This window comes from Lissotriton vulgaris, chromosome 2_1 (genome assembly GCF_964263255.1).
Source record: "Lissotriton vulgaris chromosome 2_1, aLisVul1.2, whole genome shotgun sequence".
NCBI classification, from domain to species: Eukaryota; Metazoa; Chordata; class Amphibia; order Caudata; family Salamandridae; genus Lissotriton; species Lissotriton vulgaris.
In genome coordinates, this window is record NC_141687.1 from 1,980,935,465 (window position 1) to 1,980,956,595 (window position 21,131).

The following is a 21,131-nucleotide window of genomic DNA, read 5'->3' on the forward strand; positions in this document are numbered from 1 at the left end:
AGTTATACAGTGCAGTGATATATAGTAGAGCGGCGTGGAGTTCATTGGAGTAGAGTGCAGTAGAGTAGAGTAGACTGACTTGGAGAGCAATATCTGAGTACAGTGATGCAGAGTAGAACAGGGTGGAGTAGAGTGCAGTGGCAGTACAATGGTGTAGAATGCAGTGGCATAGAGTATAGTGGTGCAGAGTAGACTGGAGTGGGTAGAGAGGATTTACAGAGTGCACTGGCATACAGTGGAGTGGCACATAGTAGAGTGCATTGGCGAGAGTGCAGTGTTGCACAGTATGGTGGAGTGGCACAGTGTGTAGTGGCGTAGAGTAGTGTGGGGTACAGTGCATCGGCGTGGTGTGGAGTATGCATTGTATGGTAGCATACTACCATCACACAGCACATCTTGAATTGAAAGGAAAATGCTACTTACCAGTATGCATCTGTTCTTGGCATGTAGAGCTGCAGAGCCGTACACTATGCATTAGATCGCCACCTGGTGTTGGGCTCGGATGATTGCAGGTTGTTGTCTTTTTGGAGAAGTCTTTGTAGTCACGATATAGGTGACTCCTCCCTTAAACAATACTGCGCATGGGCATCGGCTCCATCCTTAGATTGTTTGCCATGATGGGAAATTATGGAGTTAGTAAAGATACAGTAAGAAGAAAAAAAAAAAAAGGATGTCCATGCATGTGCATCCAAGTAAGATGAGAACTGGAATGGATACAGGTCCGGGGAGGCGGGAGGGCGTGTATGACTCTGCAGCTCTACATGCCAAGAACAGATGCATACTGGTAAGTAGCATTTTCCGTTCGAGGCATATGAGCTGCAGATCGTACACTATGCATCGATTGTGCAGCAGTGTCTCCTCTAGTGGTGGTCACCTGTATCCATTGCAGTAGTCTGAAATAAAGTTCTAAGGACAGCCTGGCCTACTGCAGCTTGCTGCTTGGCTTGCACATCAATAGTGTTCAGTGAAGGTGTGTGGTGTAGACCATGTTGCTGCCTTGCATATGTCCTTTAATGGTATATTTCCTAAGAAAGCCATAGAGGCTCCTAGCTTGCGGGTGGAGTGTGCTCTAGGAGGAACTTAGCCTGCGTTTAGCTTTTTTGATAGCATATCTGTATGCACTTAACAATCCACCTGGCAATCCCACCCTTAGAGATAGGGTTGCCTTTGTGTGGAGGAGAGAAAGATACACACAATTGTTTTGTCTTTCTAAAGGATTTGGTTCCATCTATGTAGTATAACATGTGTAAGGTCCTTTCTGCTATAGAGTCTGGGTTTTGGAAAAACACAGGTTACTCTACAGATTGGTTTAAATGAAAAGGTGTGATAATCTTTGGAAGAAATTTTGGATTAGACCTGAGAACCACTTTATTAGTGTCTATTTGAAAGAATGGTTCTTGTATAGTGAAGGATTGTACTTCACTTACTCTTCTGAGAGGTGATGGCAACAAGGAAAGCAGTTTTCCATGTGAGAAATTGCAGTTCACATTTATGCAGAGGCTCAAAAAGGGGGTCCCATGAGTCTTGCAAGGACCAGATTTAGGCTCCATACTGGAGAAGGTGGCAGCCTGGGAGGGATTCTTTTTAATCCTTCCATAAATGCTTTAATTGCAGGTACCCTAAAAAGTGATGTCTGTTTTGTAAATAAAAGATGCCTGCTGTTGTTTTGTTTTGTAAATAGGCTGCAATTGCTGCAAGATGTAGGCGTATGGAAGAGTATGCCAAATTAGACCTTTGTAGATGTAAAAGGTAACAAAGGTAACAAATGATATTTTGGATGGAAGCATCCAGTGGATCAATGTGATTATGTTTGCAATATATTGCAAATCTTTTCCATTTGGCGGCATAACACGCTCTAGTAGTGGGTTTCCTAGTCTCTTCAATGATATTCATGCAGTCTGGTGGTAGGTTAAGAACCAAACTAAGACTTCAGGAGCCAGATCACCAAATTCAATTGGTTCGTGTTTGGGTGCCGATTTCTCCATTGTTCTGTGTTAACATCGAGGTTGTGAGCTGTAACTTTTGATGTGGAACCAGAGAGAGATCTAGTAGTGTGGTGAACCACGGCTGGCGTGCCCATGTGGGAGCTACTAGAATGAGCTTGAGAGACTGTTTGAGCTTGCGCACCACAAGTGGAATGAGGGGGAGAGGCGGAAAAGCGACCGCCCGGACTCGTTCCTGACCGGTTGCTCCCTCCTCGCTCCTCTCCATTGCTGCTGCTGCCTGCCTCCCATTACTTCTGCTGCCTGCCTGCCCTGGTGATCATCGCAGCCCTCACAGAACTATACAGTATCGCCTGCGATCAGCTACATTAGCGTAGTGTAATTTCAGAAGCTGCTTATAATTACGTAGGCTCCGTATTTCATCAGACCGACTCTCATAGCGCTTGAAATTGTAGCGCCGCCCGCCCTGCGTTATATTAGAGTGTGTTTGCTCTCTTCTACCAGCAACTGCATTACACAGATTTCTCTCTCTGTGACTCAGGCTATTTACTGCCCCTGCCTCGCCTCCCCTTTGACCTCCATTTTGTATTCCGTGTTGTTGTTTCCTGGCTCGCCCCTCCTCCCCGCTACCGCCTCCCAGCTGCTGACCCTCCCACGCTCCGCCCCCACCACCATCCTTTAAATGTCAGATGTCCCAACGCGCAGCGTCCACGCGCTACGGCTGCGCCAAAGGTAAGCCCGTCTACGCCCGTCCGCGCCTGGACCGCACCCAGCGCCAGACCCCCTGGCCCTCGCATTGCCCAGCCCTCCTGAATTACCTACGATGCCACCACCCTCCTAGCCCTTAACCCCGGCCGCTCCCCCAACTGCGTCCAAGCCGCTCCTGGACACACCCATGGACACACCCATGGACCTTTCTCATGCTACTCCTGCAAATTCATCGGCACCGTCAACAACTCCGCTAAGATCACAGACTCCCGACCCCAACCACCTACAATGCATCTTGCTCAACACCCTATCGGTCCACAGGCACGCCATTGACCTATGGAATCTACTAGACACCATCTCTCCGGACATCGCCTTCCTAACAGAAACATGGATGAACGCCTCCTCCGCCCCAGACATCACCATTGCCATCCCAGAAGATTATAAGATCATACGCAAGGACCGTACCAGCCACACAGGAGGAGGAATCGCTATCGTCCACAAGAAATCCATCCGCATCTCAACCAGCTCTGACGCCAATCTCGCCAACTCTGAACACCTTCACTTCCAGATCCACATCGACCCCATGACCACACTCAGAGGCACCCTCCTTTACAGGCCACCAGGACCCCGCGCACAATTTAGTGAGGACATCACGGACTTCATCACTCCACACGCGCTCCCCTCCAAAGATTACATCCTTCTGGGAGACCTCAATTTTCACCTTGAAAAGAACAACGACCGCAACTCCACCACCCTTCTGGACAACCTCGGACTTAAACAACTGGTCACTTCCCCCACCCACATCGCAGGTCACACTCTCGACCCTATCTTCTCCTCCAGCAATCATGTCTCCTTCAGCCACACTACGGCTCTCCTCTGGACTGACCACAGCTGCGTTCACTTTACCTACAACAAGCCCAAACCCAACAACCACCCCCAACCAACTCTGCAAAGAAACTGGAACAAAATCACCATCGACCAGATCTCCTCATCGCTGCTTCTAAACCCCCCAGCCCACTCCTCAAACCCCGACCAAGCCGCCACCAACCTCACCCTATGGTTATCCAACAGCGCCGACATCCTAGCACCATTGAAAAAACGACAAAGCAAACTTGGCAGCAAGAAGGCCTCATGGTTCAACGATGATCTTAAGAAATCCAAGAAACTCTGCCGCTCCCTTGAGAAGACCTGGAAAAAAGACCCTACCACCAGCACCAAGGACGCCTTCAAAAACGCCACCCGCATACACCACCAACTGATCCGAAAGGCCAAGAAAACCGCCTTCAAGGACAGACTAGATAACAACGCCCACAACAGCAAGGAACTTTTCAACATCAAGGAATTTACCAATCCCTCGGCCAACTCTAACGACATCACCCCCTCTCAAGCCCTCTGCGACTCCCTAGCTTCATTCTTCCACAACAAAATTGCAGACATCCACAACAGCTTCGACAACCAACCCGGAGACCAACCCACCCAACCATCTGCTGGACCTTCACCCCCCTCGAACATCCTTAATGACTGGAACCCAATCTCCACTAAGGACACCATCCGCCTGATGAACTCCATCCACTCAGGATCCCCCACAGACCCATGCCCTCACCACATCTTCAACAAAGCAGACTCCATCATAGCACCGCACCTCCTAGACGTCATCAACTGCTCCTTTAACTCCGCCACCTTCCCGGAAAGCTGGAAACACGCTGAACTCAGCGCCCTTCTGAAAAAACCCACAGCGGACCCCACCGAACTCAAAAATTACCGCCCCATCTCGCTCCTTCCATTCCCGGCCAAAGTCATCGAGAAAGCTGTCAACAACCAGCTCGCCGCCTTCCTCGAAGCCAACAAATCCCTCGACCCCTCACAGTCCGGCTTCCGAGCCAAACACAGCACTGAGACCGCACTCATCGCAGCAACAGACGACATCCGTACCCTACTGGACAACGGAGACACAGTCGCCCTCATCCTCCTCGACCTCTCCGCAGCCTTCGACACAGTCTGCCATAGCACCCTTCTACAGCGCCTCAGAAACATCGGAATCCAAGGAAAAGCACTAGAATGGATCACCTCGTTCCTCACCGGAAGAACCCAGAGAGTCCGCCTTCCACCATTCAAGTCAGAGGCCACTGAAGTCATCTGCGGCGTACCACAAGGATCTTCACTCAGCCCCACCCTTTTCAACGTATACATGAGCCCGCTCGCGGCCATCGCCCGCCAACACTACCTCAACATCATCTCCTACGCGGATGACACTCAACTGATCCTATCACTCACCAATGACCCTAGCACCGCCAAAACTAACCTACACGAAGGAATAACAGAAGTAGCCGAATGGATGAAGCACAGCCGTCTGAAACTGAACTCAGATAAAACAGAAGTCCTCATCTTAGGTACCTCCCCCTCCGCATGGGACGACTCTTGGTGGCCAGAAGCCCTTGGAAATGCACCCATCCCGACAGACCACGCCCGGAACCTGGGCGTCATCCTGGATTCCTCACTTTCAATGAACAGACAAGTCAACACCGTCTCCTCATCCTGCTTCAACATTCTTCGCATGCTCAAAAAAACATTTTGTTGGATCCCCACCGAAACTAGGAAAACGGTCACCCACGCTCTGGTCACGAGCCGACTGGACTATGGGAACACCCTCTACGCCGGATCTACCGCTAAACTCCAGAAAAAACTCCAACGAATCCAAAACGCCTCAGCCAGGCTCGTATTAGACATCCCGCGCAAAGAACATATCTCTGGTCACCTGAAAAACCTCCACTGGCTTCCAGTCAATAAGAGGATCACTTTCCGGCTCCTAACCCACGCACACAAAGCACTCTACGAAATCGGACCAGAATGCCTCAACACACGACTGTCCTTCTACACCCCCTCCCGCCAGCTACGATCTTCCAACCAAGCCCTTGCCACTGTACCTCGCATCAACAAAACCACCATGGGAGGTAGATCCTTCTCCTACCTGGCTGCTAAAACCTGGAACTCACTTCCCACTTACCTTCGCCTTACCCAGAACCACCTAGCATTCAGAAAGCAACTCAAAACGTGGATATTTGACAAGTAAGTCCCCACCCCTCCTCAAGCGCCTTGAGACCCTCTGGGTATGTAGTGCGCTATATAAATTCTCTGACTTGACTACGCAAATCTGCCTGACCAGTTCATCCATATTGCATTGCCCTATGACCTTGGGTGTGGGAACCTGGCGGCGAAGGTTGGGCATTTTGCATTTTCATGGGTGGCAAACGGGTCTATGTGTGGATGTCCCCAATGTTGGAAGAATGGTTGAAGAACTTGTGGATGTAGTTCCCATTCATGAATCTGTTGTGACTGTCGACTTAACAGATCCGCTATCTGATTGTGAACTCCTGGAAGGTGTTCCGCTAACAGATATGTTTTGAGGAACAGCCCATCTCCTAATGTTCTGTGCGAGCTGGGACAGTTGCAGAGAGTGTGCCCCCCTGTTTTTGTATATAGTACATTGCTGTCATATTGTCCGTCCGGATTAAGACAGCTTTGTTCTGTACTAGAAGTTGAAGTTTTGAGTGCTAAGAATATCGCTAGCAACTCTAGATGGTTGATATGCAACAGCTTTTGTTGGTTGTTCCATCGACCTGGAGTAGTGTGGTGTTAGAGATGGGCTCCCCATCCTGTGAGGGATGAGTCTGTTGTGCACTATTTGTGGAACAGGCTTGAGGAACGGCCGTCCTCGTCAAGTTTTTGGTGTTCCACCATTGCAGAGAGCGATGCGTACGGCTGTCTACCTACACCAGGTCTGTGAGCTGATCTTGAGCCTGATTTCACTATCGTGCTAGACACTCTTGTAATGGACGCATTTGCAGTCTTGCATGTGGCACTATGACTATGCAAGATGCCATTCATGCCTATTAATCTCATGAACACTCTTGCCTGGAGAGACTGTTGGTGTTGGAAAGTTGAGACTAAGGCTTGAATGCTCTGTATCTTGGCTGGACTGAGATATGCTAGAGCTGTAGATGTGTTTATGGTAGCTCCTAGATACTGATGCACTTGCGAAGGCTCTAGGTGCGACTTTGTGTAGTTGATCGTGAACCCCAAGTCGTGCAACAGTTGAATTGTCAGCTGAGTGTGTTGTACACATTGGTGGAATGATGTAGAGGTCCCATTGACTTTGCCGTATCGGTGTCCTTTTTCATTTTCTCCAGCATAGTGTCTACTTCTGGACCAAATAACTGGTTTTGGTTAAAAGGCTGGTTCAAAATTGTGGATTGCACCTAGTTTGAACCAGGAAATGCGCAGCCATGCATGTCTCCTGAGTATCACGCTAGTATTTACAGCTCTAGCAGCTGTGTCTGCGACAACTAGTGCACATTTGATGGAGGCATTTGAAATTAATTTGCCTTCTTGAATGAGCTCAGTTGCCTGATCTTTATATTGATCTGGAAGGTACTGTATTAAGGTCTCTAATTGGTCGCAATGAGCCCCGTCATAACGTGAGAGAAGGGCTTGTGTATTCGCAATGCGCCATATATTTGTAGCTTGTGCAGCAATCCTTTTACCCGACGCATCAATAACTTCGGATTCCTTGTCAGGTGGGGGCGTTTCACTAGAAGTCTGTGAATTCGCTCTCTTGCATTGGACACCACCAATGAGTCTAGAGAAGGATGTCCCTTAATATAGGTTGGGTCAGAGGGTGCAGGCCTATATTTCTTTTCTATCCTTGGATTCAGTACCCTAGCACGTACAGGATCTTTGAATATTTCTGGGACGTGCTTAATAACTCCTTTGATCATGGGAAGAATGCGAGTGGATCTGTGTGATGGCTCAAAAGTATCTAACAGAAAATCCTCCTCAATGTCATCCGAGTGCATTGTAACATTGTGGTAGATAGCAGCTCTGTGTAGGAGGGAATCAAAGCAAATGATGTCCTCTGGAGGAGAGGGCTTTGATGGGTATGTCTGTGGATCCGGGATATCAGGCACATTATGTGGTGGAAAAGTATAGACATCCTCATCTAAAGGATATGAATTTGGGTCTGCATTCGGATCCTCCCCACCACCTAAGTCATACTCCTCATCAGTTTGTGGTGAATGTGAGGATGCAGGAAAAGCTACAGGAGAGATTTGAGGTGAAATGTAAGGAGGGATAGGAGATGCAGGAGAGGGAGGGTGCATAGTGGAAGTTGCGCAATCCTTTTTGGCAGGAACCACAGGTGTAGATGGTGTTTCTGCTGGTCTCTTATGAGGAATAGCACCCACATGTCCAGTCTTTGGGTTTATGTAGATCCTTTTGTTTAGGATCTGGTCTGAACAATTCTTCCTCTTCTTCCACTACAACCTTCTTCGGCGTCGATTTTTTCGGTTCCGACAGAGGTTGTTTTTGTCGTTTTGCCTTGGGAGGTGTTACAGTGTCCTGTGGCAAAGTTCTTGGTGCTGAAGGTGTTGCTTTCGGCTTGACAGGCGTGTCAGAGGGCTTCGGAACCTCGGAATCCGGCCTTGCGGGTGTTGTCACCAGAGCGGTAGTCTTCGGAGTGGAAGCTGACTTTCCGTCTTTATCTTTGGAAGTCGGCGGCTTCGGAGCCGGAGCTTCTTTCGGTACTACTTTAGTCTGCGGTGCCGAAGGATCTTTTGATTTAGTTACCAAAAGGTCTTTTGGTTTCGGCGTCAAAGAATCTTTTGGTTTCGGTGCCGAAGAGTCTTGTGGCCTTGGTGCCGAAGAGTCTTTTGGCCTCGGTGCCGTTGGAGGCAGTGGAATCGGCACGTGTGGTTTGCTTGGTGCCAAAGCACCTGAAGGCATAGTAGTTTTCCTCGGAGCCGAGCTCGAAATCTGGGCTTCAAGAGGGAGCATTTGGTCTCGACTGGGCCCCTTGGGCGGAGTGCTGACCTTCGCCTTTGGCAGTGTATGGGGTGCAGGGGTAGAGGTACTCGCGGGTTGACGTGATGGCATAGAGTCGTCCGAGACCTCTGCCTCTGATATGATCTGGAGATCCGGCGAATCTTCTTCTGGAACGAGCGGAACCTAGTCATCGAAAATATTCTACGGTGCTGGGACTGATCTCATCTCGTGTCGACGGGCCCTCCGATCCCGGATGGTCTTCTTCGATCTGAAGGACGCACAAGCTGTGCAGGTCGACTCGTTGTGATCCGGCGAAAGACAGAGGTTGCAAACCTCGTGAGGATCGCTATGCGGGAATTTTGCGGGGCATTTCTTGAACGGAGTTCTTTCCATGTGGTGTAGGCCGCACGGCGTCGATAGGCCTAACGGCCCACTTCGATGACCGGAATGGAGTTATGTTGTGGAAAAGCCTTGTCTTCGATGTCGAAGGTAGTTTCCTGAAGTTTGTGGAAGTTTTGTGCTTCGAAGTTGCTGGAAAAGTTTTTCTAGCCGGAGCGGAGAAACTTTCATCCGAACCCAGTGGCGGAAAAAAACAATCTAAGGATGGAGCCGATGCCCATGTGCAGTATTGTCCAAGGGAGGAGTCACCTATATTGTGACTACAAAGACTTCTCCAAGAAGACAACAACCTGCAAACACCAGGTGGCGATCTAATGCATAGTGTACGATCTGCAGCTCATAGGCCTCGAACGGACCATTACATTTCCACTAACATACTGTTTTACTGATAAAAGCATGCAGCCCACAAACGATAATGTGTGACCATGTCATCATCCAATGAATTGAATTGATAGTCAGCAGTTTACATTTTGTTGTGTGCTAAAAAAAAAAAAAAAGTCAGCCTTCCTTAAGGAGACACCCAGTAGCTAGCATAAATGTCACAAATCCTCTCACTTTGAAGTCAGAAAGAAAACCACCAAGCTCCGTGTAAGACAGCCAGACATTTGACCTCAGTCTCTGAATGCCCAGCAGGTGTGACAAGATAAGAACAAGATTTAAAGACCTGTTTACAGAAAGCGAGTTTGTGGAACAATACAGTAAACAAGTTTTGGGCAACAGGAGGGAGAAAGTAGAGCTGGACAGCCTAAAGCACATGAAGTCAGCAAACAGAAAGCCAGAAAATGGGATTAAAAAAAGCCAATGGAAAGCAATAGGAGGAATGCATTCCGAATGTCCACTTTCTCAATGTCCCCCAGAGATCTTTAGAAAACCAGTCAGCTGCACTGTCTGGTAGGCTGCAACCTAAAATGAATGATTCCAGCTGCTCATCATTAGTGTAACCTAAAAAGAAAGTAAGTACGTTTTCACAAGTCACAGCTTGCAAGAGTCTACTTACCCTCTGACTTCATATGGAGAAGGCACATCATTTGCAGTGGCATCCATCTTGGCAATAACAATGTTTGGATCAGCAGAAAGCTGTTAAAAAATATAAAAGGACTAGATTTGTATTGTTCTCAATCTGAATAGCATATGTGGACAATGGAGGCCGAAGTATCAAGGTAAAAACATAGTACTCGGTGTGAATTTCAGTGGTGGCTTCTTCATTATACGTACACTGAATTTGGCGCTCCAATTTTGAAGCAAATGGAGGGCTTCAAGCTCCCCCTTTTAATGTGGAGAAGATAGTCACTCATGATATAAATGATGCATCTTATTCCCAAAATGTAATTTTGCATTTCGAAAATTGTCGGAAGTCTAGTTACACCACACTGTAGAGCTATCCCTCTCTGGAGGCTTCTGACTTTATGCAGGCAATCTTATTTATTCTAAATCATTTTTATTTAAACAAACTACTGGCCCTCCATATTTAGATACATGGGACAAGAACATTTGATTCATGGAATGCCTGGGGGCTTGTATAAGCACAATATATGAAGAGCCACCACATGAGGACACCGACAGGTTTACTTGGTGCTCCTGCTGGCTAGACAAGGCAAACACCCCTTTCTACATTAAACAAATATTTTAGTGGCCCCTGTAAAACCATAATATCATCCTCTTTCCTAGTTAAATAAACGGATCCATCCTTTTCCTTAAGTCATTGCCAAAAATGCATTACATCTAAATCTCCCACTAGGAAACAAAGTCCCACCCCATCAAAAAAAGAAAATAAAGAATTGCTTAGACTGTTTCAACGTTGTGTGATTCTGTCTGGATTACTCAAATTGTCAGAACCAAAGACATGATAAAAATGCTTTGGAAAAATTGCAAAGGGTCCAAAGCCATGCTTCTTCTCAAGGTAAAGATCAAAATTCAAGACCCTTTGAATAGTCCACAAAACTGTCCATGGGCATTTTCAAGGCTACCATTCCCTACCATTATCATCCTTATGCACTTGATATCTGCCTCTCTGGACAACCTGATAACCTGCAGCAGGCTTCTTCCCCCTGAAACTCATTGTCTTAGAGTAGCTATTAAGTTTGATAAAAACTTTTAATTCCCCTCTACACCTTAGACTAGGGTTACAAATCTGGGCCTACTAGATCTAGGCCTCGTGCACACTTTCCATGAACAATTAGCCGGTCAGGTGGCCAAAACGGACATATGCTGATTAGGCATAAAGTGATCATTGCGCTACATGATTCTGCCACCCTCCACCCCCACACACACCTGACCCCCTTAAGGAAAAATGGCCTCTAATTTCACATTATAGGTTATGTGTGAATTGGCAGAACACATTTGATGCTGCCAAGTAAGACCAGTCTCACCCCTGGCTCCCTACCACTTGGATGCACTGCTTCACAAAACACCTTCAAAATAAATAAAATGCCCCGGTGCCTGAAGTGGATATACCAATAGTCTCTTGTGCTCAAAGATTTAATTTCTAGCAACACAAGGCGTTACGATTATGTTTACAAGTTTGCTCTCCGAATTCAAAGCACCATTAAGATGAATTGATAAAAATGGTCTAATTGGGGACCATAAGCATAGCTCATTCTTTACCCAAAGGATCTAGTCTACATTTTAAACCCCTATGAATGCCTGCATTCCCTCTAATTAAAAGTACACCAATGCCCAGGTTTCCGATCAACCACTACGCAAGGCAAAAAGAAGCCAACTGAAGTGCAGCAATCTGTCAATCATTCCAAAATGACTCACATCCCAGGTCAAAATGACAAACAAGGAATGAATTTGACAAACATGGAATGAACTGAATACACAGACTGGATCATTTGAGGTTATCGAGATGTCAGTTAAATTTGAACTCTTAAGGCAACCTCAAACACATTCTGACCAAGTTCGGTCTATCATTGCAAGAATCCATCAACAACTCTTGGGGATGACCAAATAAATCTCATTGTCAGAGTGTAACCAAAGTAAAAGGCACACTTTGACAGAATTCTTCAAAAAGAATATATTTTTACTTAAATGCAACTCCAGGAAATTCATATCATCAGAATGAATGTATGAAGTATTATTTTGAAACATGCTTTTGAAGGTGCAAAGTTTGTCACAAGCATCAAGGTAGTCTCTGCAATTCAGTCATCACCCACCAGTTTAGTTTTACTGTGCTAAGATGCAACATGCAAATGCATGAACTTCCTAAATTTCACATGAGGGACAGGCAAGACTTGGCCTAAAGACTCCATTTGTATCAGTCACCAAATCCATAGCTCTCCACCATTTCACCCAAGGTGGTCTTCGTTTGGTCTGTGTTACCAGGTCCCTGCAGTTCCTCAACAGTAAGGTTGCACATTTCTGGTCCACCTACAACACAGTGGTCAGACTACTATTGGTATAGCCCACTGTCACCACTCTGACGTTGCTGGTCACGCTTTGCTGTTGTACAGCAGGCTTTGATACAAGTACTAGTATTCATGTACCTATCCATCTGTGGCACCAAATGTGCAAGCATGATCTTATTTGGAAAACTGGATGAGGCCGTTCACAAGGTCAGGAAATCTTGTGTCACTAAGACTCCGTAAGCCAAGTGGACAGATTTATTTGAAAAAAGCCCCCTTTAAGAAAGTTAAAGGCAAAATCTGAAAGGAATATCCAGGGTTGAAAGTCCTCATGAACACTGGTGTTGTGATTTGGTAGTGGAGGAGGCCAGGAAGGGGATTGGGGTGAGAAGTACCTTTTCACCCAGCTCCTTGTACTTGGGTTCAAGATTCTTGCAGTGTCCACACCAGGGCGCATAGAACTCAATCAAAACATCTTTGCCGTCATCGTTGACAATTTCATCAAAATTCTCAGCTACAACAACCTAAAGAAAAATAAAAGCATAAGTTCAAGGAATCAATATACTACACTGATTAAATACTTAAATATCAAATCCTAGCTAGCCCTACTGAAATATCAATGAGCAACTGCAACACAGATCGTGTTCTCAATAAACCTAGAGAAAAGACTACTAATGTTCAGGAGTAAACAGGAGAGGTAAATATATTAAGACATTGATATCTCCCCATTCCCCCCAAACACACAGATTGCCTATTAAATCCAATATGACTGATTCAGTTTGAAGCAAACACAATCTTACCTTCACCGGCCCATCATTACTCTCTGGGATAGGTTCAGATTTCAGGTACCTCTTCAGATTACCATCAAAATAATCTTGAAGAAATCTTTCCAAAGCCTTTCCATCACGCCTGCCATTGAAATAAAAACAAGCACAATTATGTAAACATTTCTTCAGAGTTTCTAAACATACATTATTGTAACTATTACTGATACCGGTTAGCCAACATAGACTAATGCAACATGTAGTACAAGATGTATTATCGAGGTGGCACTCTGTCATAGTAAGGCAAATAAAACACACACAGTAACATTTCTACTACAAATATTACAAGGTGCATGCAAATTACTTACGAGAATTCTTCCTGCATGACATATTTCTCGCCTTTGGCATTTTTAATTCCAACAACAGGGAGCTCACCACTGCTACCATCCAAACCAAATTCAGAAACTTCATGGCCAAACGTCTTGCGATTGGCAACTGCAAAATTCAGCTTATGTCCATTGTCCAAAAACTTCTTTGCCACCATCATAACCCTAGTAAGAAATATTGAAGTAAATCTTATAGTGCAGAAAGCAACAAGTATTTCACAAATGTCAAATAATCTTGATTCATAGGCTCATGTACAAATAAATGAAAGGCTCACTGAAGAAACACCAGTGACAGCTTCTAAAGATAAAAGTACAATATCAGGCACTCAGGGATGTGGAATTCCTATAGCCGGAAGCTCAGGACATATTGTTTGGGGTCAAGGGCAACACATTTTCATGTATATTTTGTCCTTGGGACAAGTAGGCCCAACCCCCTGCAGCACAAACCCTTTGTCTGCCAGTTTTCAGTACCACATTATGGATCAGGTAAGGGCATGGTCTGCCTTAGAGGTAATATTTTTGCCCATGTTAATGCTGTTCAAACTTGTATTAATGGTTCATTAATTGAAAGCCTTTATCATTAGGGTGAGTGATTTAAGTATTTATTGTAACCTCCGACTGCACTACTGACAGTGATTCCAGTATTAAAATGTGTACACACGTTTTCAAACTTAAGCAATATAAGGCTATGTATAATGCTCCCAGAATGCTCTTTGATTTTATGCAAATGTATACAGAAGCTTGGAAGAAAGATTGATTCCTTGCTTTCAAAATAAATTGTTCATAAAAAAATGAAAGCCGGAAAAACATTTTTTTGATAAACTACTGTAAAAATTTCAGGTCCCATTTCTTCCATCATTTAGTAACGTGTTGATGCATGCTAACATTTCCCAAAAATATTCATAATGTAAAATCAGTGTAACCAGTTTCAATAAGATTATGAGAAACCAGAATAAACTAGCACTGGCAAAGCCAGTAGGTCACAAATTGGTGGTGGTGGTGTTTTGGCATGGTTTTTGTAAAACCTTATTGGTGGGAGCTGCCAGGCCCTCACCATTATAACAAACAATGGTAAAAGCAAAAATTGTTTTTTGGTCTTAAAAGTACACAATGCCACAGTAGTTACTGGCACTGAACAAGAAAACAAGTTACTTACCTGTAACTTTGGTTCCCCAGTATTGGTAACTTTCATAGATTCCCATAGCTTGCATCATTCCCCGTCGTAGTCTGAATGGGAGTCTCAGTAACAAAAACATAGAAGTAGGTACAAAAGATAGAAAAAGGCCCAGGCCTCATTCAGTTTTGTAGCATATCCGCCTCTTTTTGTAAAATAGACCAAAACTAATCATCAGCCAATCAGAAGAGCCTCAACCCACTCCAGCGGATCCAAAACGCCTCAGCCAGACTCATCCTCGACATCCCACGATCCAGCCACATCTCCGGACATCTGAGAGACCTTCACTGGCTCCCCATCAACAAGAGAATAACCTTCCGCCTCCTCACCCACGCACACAAAGCCCTACACGACCAAGGCCCGAGCTACCTCAACAGCCGAGTCAACTTCTACGCTCCCAAACGCCACCTCCGATCAGCCAACCACGCCCTCGCCGCCGTCCCCCGCATCCGAAGAGCGACTACAGGAGGAAGGTCCTTCTCCTACCTGGCCGCCAAGACCTGGAACTCCCTCCCGTCCGACCTGCGCCTGACCCAAGACCACCTCTCCTTCAGGAAGAAGCTGAAGACCTGGCTGTTCGAGCAGTAGCGGCACCCCCCCTCCCCAGCGCCTTGAGACCCTACGGGTATGTAGCGCGCTTTATAAGTGTCACTGATTGATTGATTGATTGAACCCATAGAACCCTCCAGAAGGAACCTCAGATTTTCGTAGCCGTTGTGTAACAGTAACCGAATCTGCTGATGGCGGCGCTTTCCCAGGGGAGGAGGGTGGGCGCATGGGAATCTATGAAAGTTACCAATACTGGGGAACCAAGGTTACAGGTAAGTAACTTGTTTTCTTGCCCCAGTATTGGAACTTTCATAGATTCCCATAGCTTGTATCAGAGTGGCTAGCAGTAAGTAATAAAGCACATTTTGTGACATCAATAAAGACAGGTTAGTATCCATACTATCATAATAGAAGTTAATCACATACTAAAATAACAATCTGTACCCACAGTAAATACTAAATGTGCAGAAATAGGAAGGAGGGATAGTAGGGAAAGCTCACCAATTAGTGGAAGAGGTTCCTCAGGACTGCCTGGCCCACAACTGTGTCTTCGTGTCAGGGATTCCAAGCAGTAGCGCTTCGTAAAGGTGTGCACGCTGCTCCAAGTCGCAGCTCTGCAAAGGTCTCTGATGTGTACTCCCGCGAAGAGAGCTGTAGATGAAGCCACGGATCTCGTGGTGTGCTCTGATCCTGCTGTCCAGCGGCTTACCCGCTGTTGAGTGGCAATATAGAATGGCACTGGAGATCCATCTCGCAATACTTTGCTTTGGAAGTGGAAAGCCTTTGCGAGGACCGCCAAAAGCGATTAACAATTGTGAAGATTTACGAAACCCTTTAATGCGATCCAAATAAAATTTCAAGCACTGCTGCACATCTAGAGAATGGAGTGACTTCTACGCTGGTGTGGAAGGGAGAGGAAAGAGATTTGAGAATCACAGGTTCATTTAGGTGAAAGTCTGAAGGCACTTAGGGTATGAACCTCAGATTAGTTCTTAAAATCACTGTATTTTTTTTTAACTGGACAAAAGGTTCCTGTATTGTGAGAGCCTGCAATTCTCCAATGAGTCTTGCCGATGTGAGGGAAAGAAGGAGAGCCAATTTCCACGAAAGAAATTATGTCCGCCCGATAAATCGGTTCGAAGGGATTTTTCATGAGCTGTGTGAGAACTAAATTCAAATGCCAAGTGGGAGGCGGAGGCCTCACCGGGGAAAAGACTTGGAATAAACCCTTGAGAAACTCTTCAATTATTCTTGAAGACCAGAGAGAAGGTCCAGATGCAGAACGTCTGTAGCGAGAGATCGCTGCCAAGTGAACTTTTATGGATGAACTTTTATGGATAAATTAGCCAAGGACAAGAGATAAAAGGTAGAAGTTGATGAGGCAGAGAAGAGAAAGGGTCAACACTTTCCTTCCGGTTTACGGAAGGACGACGAGAGACAGAAGGTGAAGTTCCGTGAACCAGAACGGTCTCGGCCAAGCAGGAGCCATTAAGATCATCTTGCACGGTTCCGCTTTGATCTTCCTGAGAAGCCTCAGGATCATCGGAATGGGGAGGGGGGAAAGGCGTACACAAATACTCTTGACCAAGCTATCGAAAGCGCATTCCCTAAGGATCCTCAATGGTGAAGCCTGCTTGTGTAGGACCGGCATTTCTTCTTGATCGGGTGGCAAATAGATCTATTGAGGGTTTGCCCCACCGTTGAAAAATCTCCAAGACCACCTGGCTCAGTTCCCTTTCGTGGCTGACTGACGACAGCCTGCTGAGTCTGTCCGCCTTTTCGTTTAGAACTCCTGGTAGATGTTCTACATGCAACGATATTCCGTGAAGAACAGCCCATTCCCAAATCTTCTGGGCCTCTTAAGACAACGGAAGAGATCTGGTACCCCCTTCCTTGTTTATATAGTGCATGGGCATGGTGTTGTCCGTGCGGACGAGAACGCAACCCCTGCAGTCGTGGGAGAAACACCTGTGGTGCTAGCCCGATAGCCCTGAGTTCTAGGAGGTTGATATGAAGAAGACTGCTGGGGAAACCAATGCCCGCTTTGAAGCACCGCACCCCAGCCGTCCAGTGAAGCATCTGTTGTCACCACTTGAGGAGCCGGATTGCTTACGAAGGATAGACCTTGGGAAAGGTGTTCTTGCTTCGTCCACCACAAGGCTGCTCTTTTCATTGCTACAGTAATCACCTTTTCGTCGAATGAGCCGTGAACTAGCCTCCATTGTTGGTCTAGCTGTTCCTGAAGAGTCCGCATTCGCAATCTGCAGTGAGGTATCAGAGGAATGCATGAGGAAATCACCCCCAGAAGGGATTTGTAACAGCTTACTGAAAGACGAACAAGTTACTTACCTTCGGTAACGATATATCTGTAAGAAACATTAGTTAGTATTAGATTCCTTACCTTAGAATATCCCCAGGCGTCAGTCTGTCTGGATCCGGAAACTTTTGCGTAGCAGTACCCCTGCGCGTCGGTAGGCGTCGTCTGCAGGCGTCCCCTGCGGCTCCGCGTCCGTCGTTGGCGTCGTGCGCCGTGATGACGTCGCTGGAGTATATAGACGCCGCCTCCGCGCGCTGACGTCAGTTCTTTGCACACAGCTTTTCCGCGCCAGGAAACGCAGAGCCATGTGAGAACCAACACTGGTGCCATTTGAAACTAGGGCCCTGAAAGGGATGTCCTTAACCCTAGGTATCAGTTCGCAGAACGGGGAGGATGGGTGGGTCGGTAAGGAATCTAATACTAACTAATGTTTCTTACAGATCTATCGTTACCGAAGGTAAGTAACTTGTTCATCTGAAAGAAACACGTTAGTATTAGATTCCTTACCTTAGAATAGATACCCCAGCAATACCAACCCCAGAGGTGGGTCTGCGAACCAATACACTCCTACACCAGAAAGTCCTGGAGGACAGAACGGCCAAAGAAGCCATCCCTCCGGACTGGACTATCCAGGCAGTAGTGCCTCGCAAAAGTGTGCAGCGAGGCCCACGTAGCCGCCTGGCAAATGTCCTGTAAAGGGACACCCCGGCCCAAGGCAGTAGTAGCCGCCGTGGCCAGAGTTGAATGGGCCCTCAGCCCAACCGGAGGCTCCTTCCGAGCCAGAGAGTAGCACGCTTTGATGCACAGAACGACCCACCGAGAGATGGTCCGTTTATGTAACGCCCGTCCCTTCTTCGCACCCACGTAGCCAACAAACAGTTGGTCATCCACCCGGAACTGGCGTGTGCGATCCATGTAAAATGAAAGCGCACGTTTTGGGTCCAGACGATGGAGCCGCTCTTCATCCTTTGAAGGATGCGGAGGCGAGAAGGAGGGGAGGGTGATGGACTGCCCGATGTGAAAAGCAGAAACTACTTTGGGCAGGAAAGAAGGTCTAGTCCTTAGAACCACCTTGTCTGGATGAATGGACAAGAAAGGAGGTTTGACAGAAAGAGCCTGGAGCTCACTCACTCTCCTGGCAGAGGTGATGGCAACCAGGAAGGCCGTTTTCAAAGTCAAGAGACAGAGGACAGGAATGAAGTGGCTCAAAGGGAGCACACATCAAGAAGGTTAGAACCAGGTTCAAGTCCCACTGAGGCATCACAAACGGAACAGGAGGATACACGTGTGTGATGCCCTTCAAGAATCTCGTTACAACAGGGGACTTGAACAAAGAAGGCTGATCAGGAAGCCTTAGAAAGGCTGAAAGGGCCGAAAGGTAGCCCTTTATAGTGCCCAGAGCAGAGCCCTGCTGGACAAGAGAGAGAAGAAAAAGAAGAACCTCGGAAAGAGGGGCAGAAAGAGGGTCCACAGCCTTTGCTGTGCACCATGCCACAAATCTGTTCCACCGACAGGCGTATACCGACTTTGTGGAGGGACGCCTGGCTGCCAGAATCACATCACAGACTTCAGGGGGCAAGTCAAATGGCCTCAACTGCCGCCGCTCAATCTCCACGCATGGAGGAGGAGGCTGGACAGGTTCGGGTGGAAGACCGTCCCCTGCTGCTGCGACAGAAGGTCCTCCTGAAGGGGCAGGCGGATCGGGGGACCGACTGACATGCTGAGTAGCTCGGGATACCAGTACCTTCGAGCCCAGTCCGGAGCTACAAGGATGACTTGGGCCCGGTCGCGCCTGATCTTCTTCAGCACTCTGGGCAGAAGTGGTATAGGCGGAAAGGCGTATAACAGACCGCAACTCCACTCGCGCCGAAAGGCGTCGCCGTGCGAGTGCCGTCTTGGAAACTCCAACGCGCAGAACTGATGACATTGCGCGTTCTCTTCTGTGGCGAATAGATCTAACCAAGGCTCTCCGCATTGCAGAAAGAGGCCTTGCGCCACGTCCGAGTTCAAACGCCATTCGTGATCCATAGAGCACCGACGGCTGAGTTAGTCCGCCCTGGCGTTCAGAGAACCTGCCAGGAGTTGAACCGTCAGAGTCACGCCCTGACGTTCCAGCCATTGCCAGAGACGCAGAGCCTCCTGGCAAAGGGTCCACGACCCCACCCCGCCCTGCTTGTTGCAGTACCACATGGCAGTGGTGTTGTCCGTGAACACCTGCACCACACTCCCGTTGACAAAGGGGAGGAATGCCTTCAGTGCTAGACGAATCGCCCGTAGCTCCAACAGGTTTATATTTAGCCGGGACTCCGCCGGAGACCAGATGCCTCTGATCTCCGCCTCTCCCAAGTGGCCTCCCCAGCCCTGGAGGGACGAGTCCGTCACGACAACGTGCTCCGGTTGGCGAAGGGAGAGGGATCTGCCTCTGACCCAATCGCGGTCCGTAAGCCACCACTGCAGTTGTCTCGCAGTGCCCTCCGAGATCAAGACGTGGTCGGACAAGTTGCCCTGATGCTGGGCCCACTGAAACTTCAGGTCCCACTGCAGAGCCCGCATCCGCCACCTGGCGTGATGCACCAGAAGGATGCAGGAAGCCATCAGCCGCAGCGTCAACCTGACCGAAACCCGGGATAGCGGCTGAAAGATGGAAATCAAAGCCTGCATATCCCGGACCCGCCGTTCCGGAGGATAAACCCGAAACTGCTCCGAGTCCAGAACCGCTCCGATGAAAAGGAGCTTTTGAGAGGGACACAGGTGTGATTTCGGCACATTGATGGAGAACCCCAGCTCGTGCAAGAGGTCTGCCGTCATCTGAAGGTGGTGGACAACTGTCTGGGGCGAGCCCGCCTTTAACAACCAGTCGTCTAGGTAGGGGAAGACTGAAACCCCTAACCTGCGCAGATGGGCTGCGACCACCGCCATCACCTTTGTGAACACCCGTGGGGCGCTGGTAAGACCGAAGGGGAGCACGATAAACTGAAAGTGCTCCTGGCCTACCGTGAACCGCAGGTAACGCCGGTGGGCCGGCAGGACGGGGATGTGAAAATACGCATCCTGCAAGTCCAAAGCTACCATCCAGTCTTGCGGGTCTAGAGCAGCCAAGACCTGAGCTAATGTCAACATCTTGAACTTCTCCTTCCGGAGGAAGCCGTTGACGCTCCGTAGATCCAAGATAGGACGTAGGCCCCCTTTGTCCTTCTTGGGCACCAGAAAGTAGTGGGAATAGCAACCACGCCCTACTTCTGGCCCAGGAACGCGCTCGATGGCCCTCTTGGCCAAGAGGGCCGTAACTTCCTCCTGCAGAAGTGCCAAGTGGTCCCCCGACACACGGTGGTTCTGCGGTGGCATGGCTGGAGGATTGGTCTCGAAGGGGAGGGAGTAGCCCCTTCGGACGAGTTGCAGCACCCACCTGTCCGATGTGATTGCGCGCCAGCGGGCGTGGTGATGGCGAACCCTGCCACCCACTGGCGTCGCATGGGCCTGGAAGCACGGACTAGGAGGATTTGGAGGCTGATGCTGCGGGGGGAGGTGTGGCCTGACCTCGCCATTGACCCAGACCGCCTCCACGGCGGTTTCCACGGCCGCCACCGCGTTGATAAGATTGTTGCGGCGCGTGGCTGGCAGCACGTGTGGGGACGCCGCTTCCTTGGCCACGAAAGGAGCGAAACGAACCCGTTTGCTGGCGCTGGGTCGAGAGACCCAAGGACTTGGCCGTGACCCTGGAGTCCTTGAA

The 21,131-nt window shown here is 48.1% G+C and overlaps 1 protein-coding gene across 1 annotated transcript in view; it reads right to left on the bottom strand.

Moving 5' to 3' along the window:
* PDIA3 (protein disulfide isomerase family A member 3) overlaps positions 1-21,131 on the bottom strand; it is a 141,144-nt gene that overhangs the window by 35,500 nt on the left and 84,513 nt on the right. Inside the window, exons 8-11 of the mRNA XM_086958188.1 lie at positions 13,344-13,526; positions 13,012-13,120; positions 12,607-12,735; positions 9,865-9,944 (exon numbers count right to left, since the gene is read on the bottom strand). Of these exons, the coding sequence (XP_086814314.1) occupies positions 9,865-9,944; positions 12,607-12,735; positions 13,012-13,120; positions 13,344-13,526 (501 nt within the window). The remainder of the gene's footprint in view (positions 1-9,864; positions 9,945-12,606; positions 12,736-13,011; positions 13,121-13,343; positions 13,527-21,131) is intronic.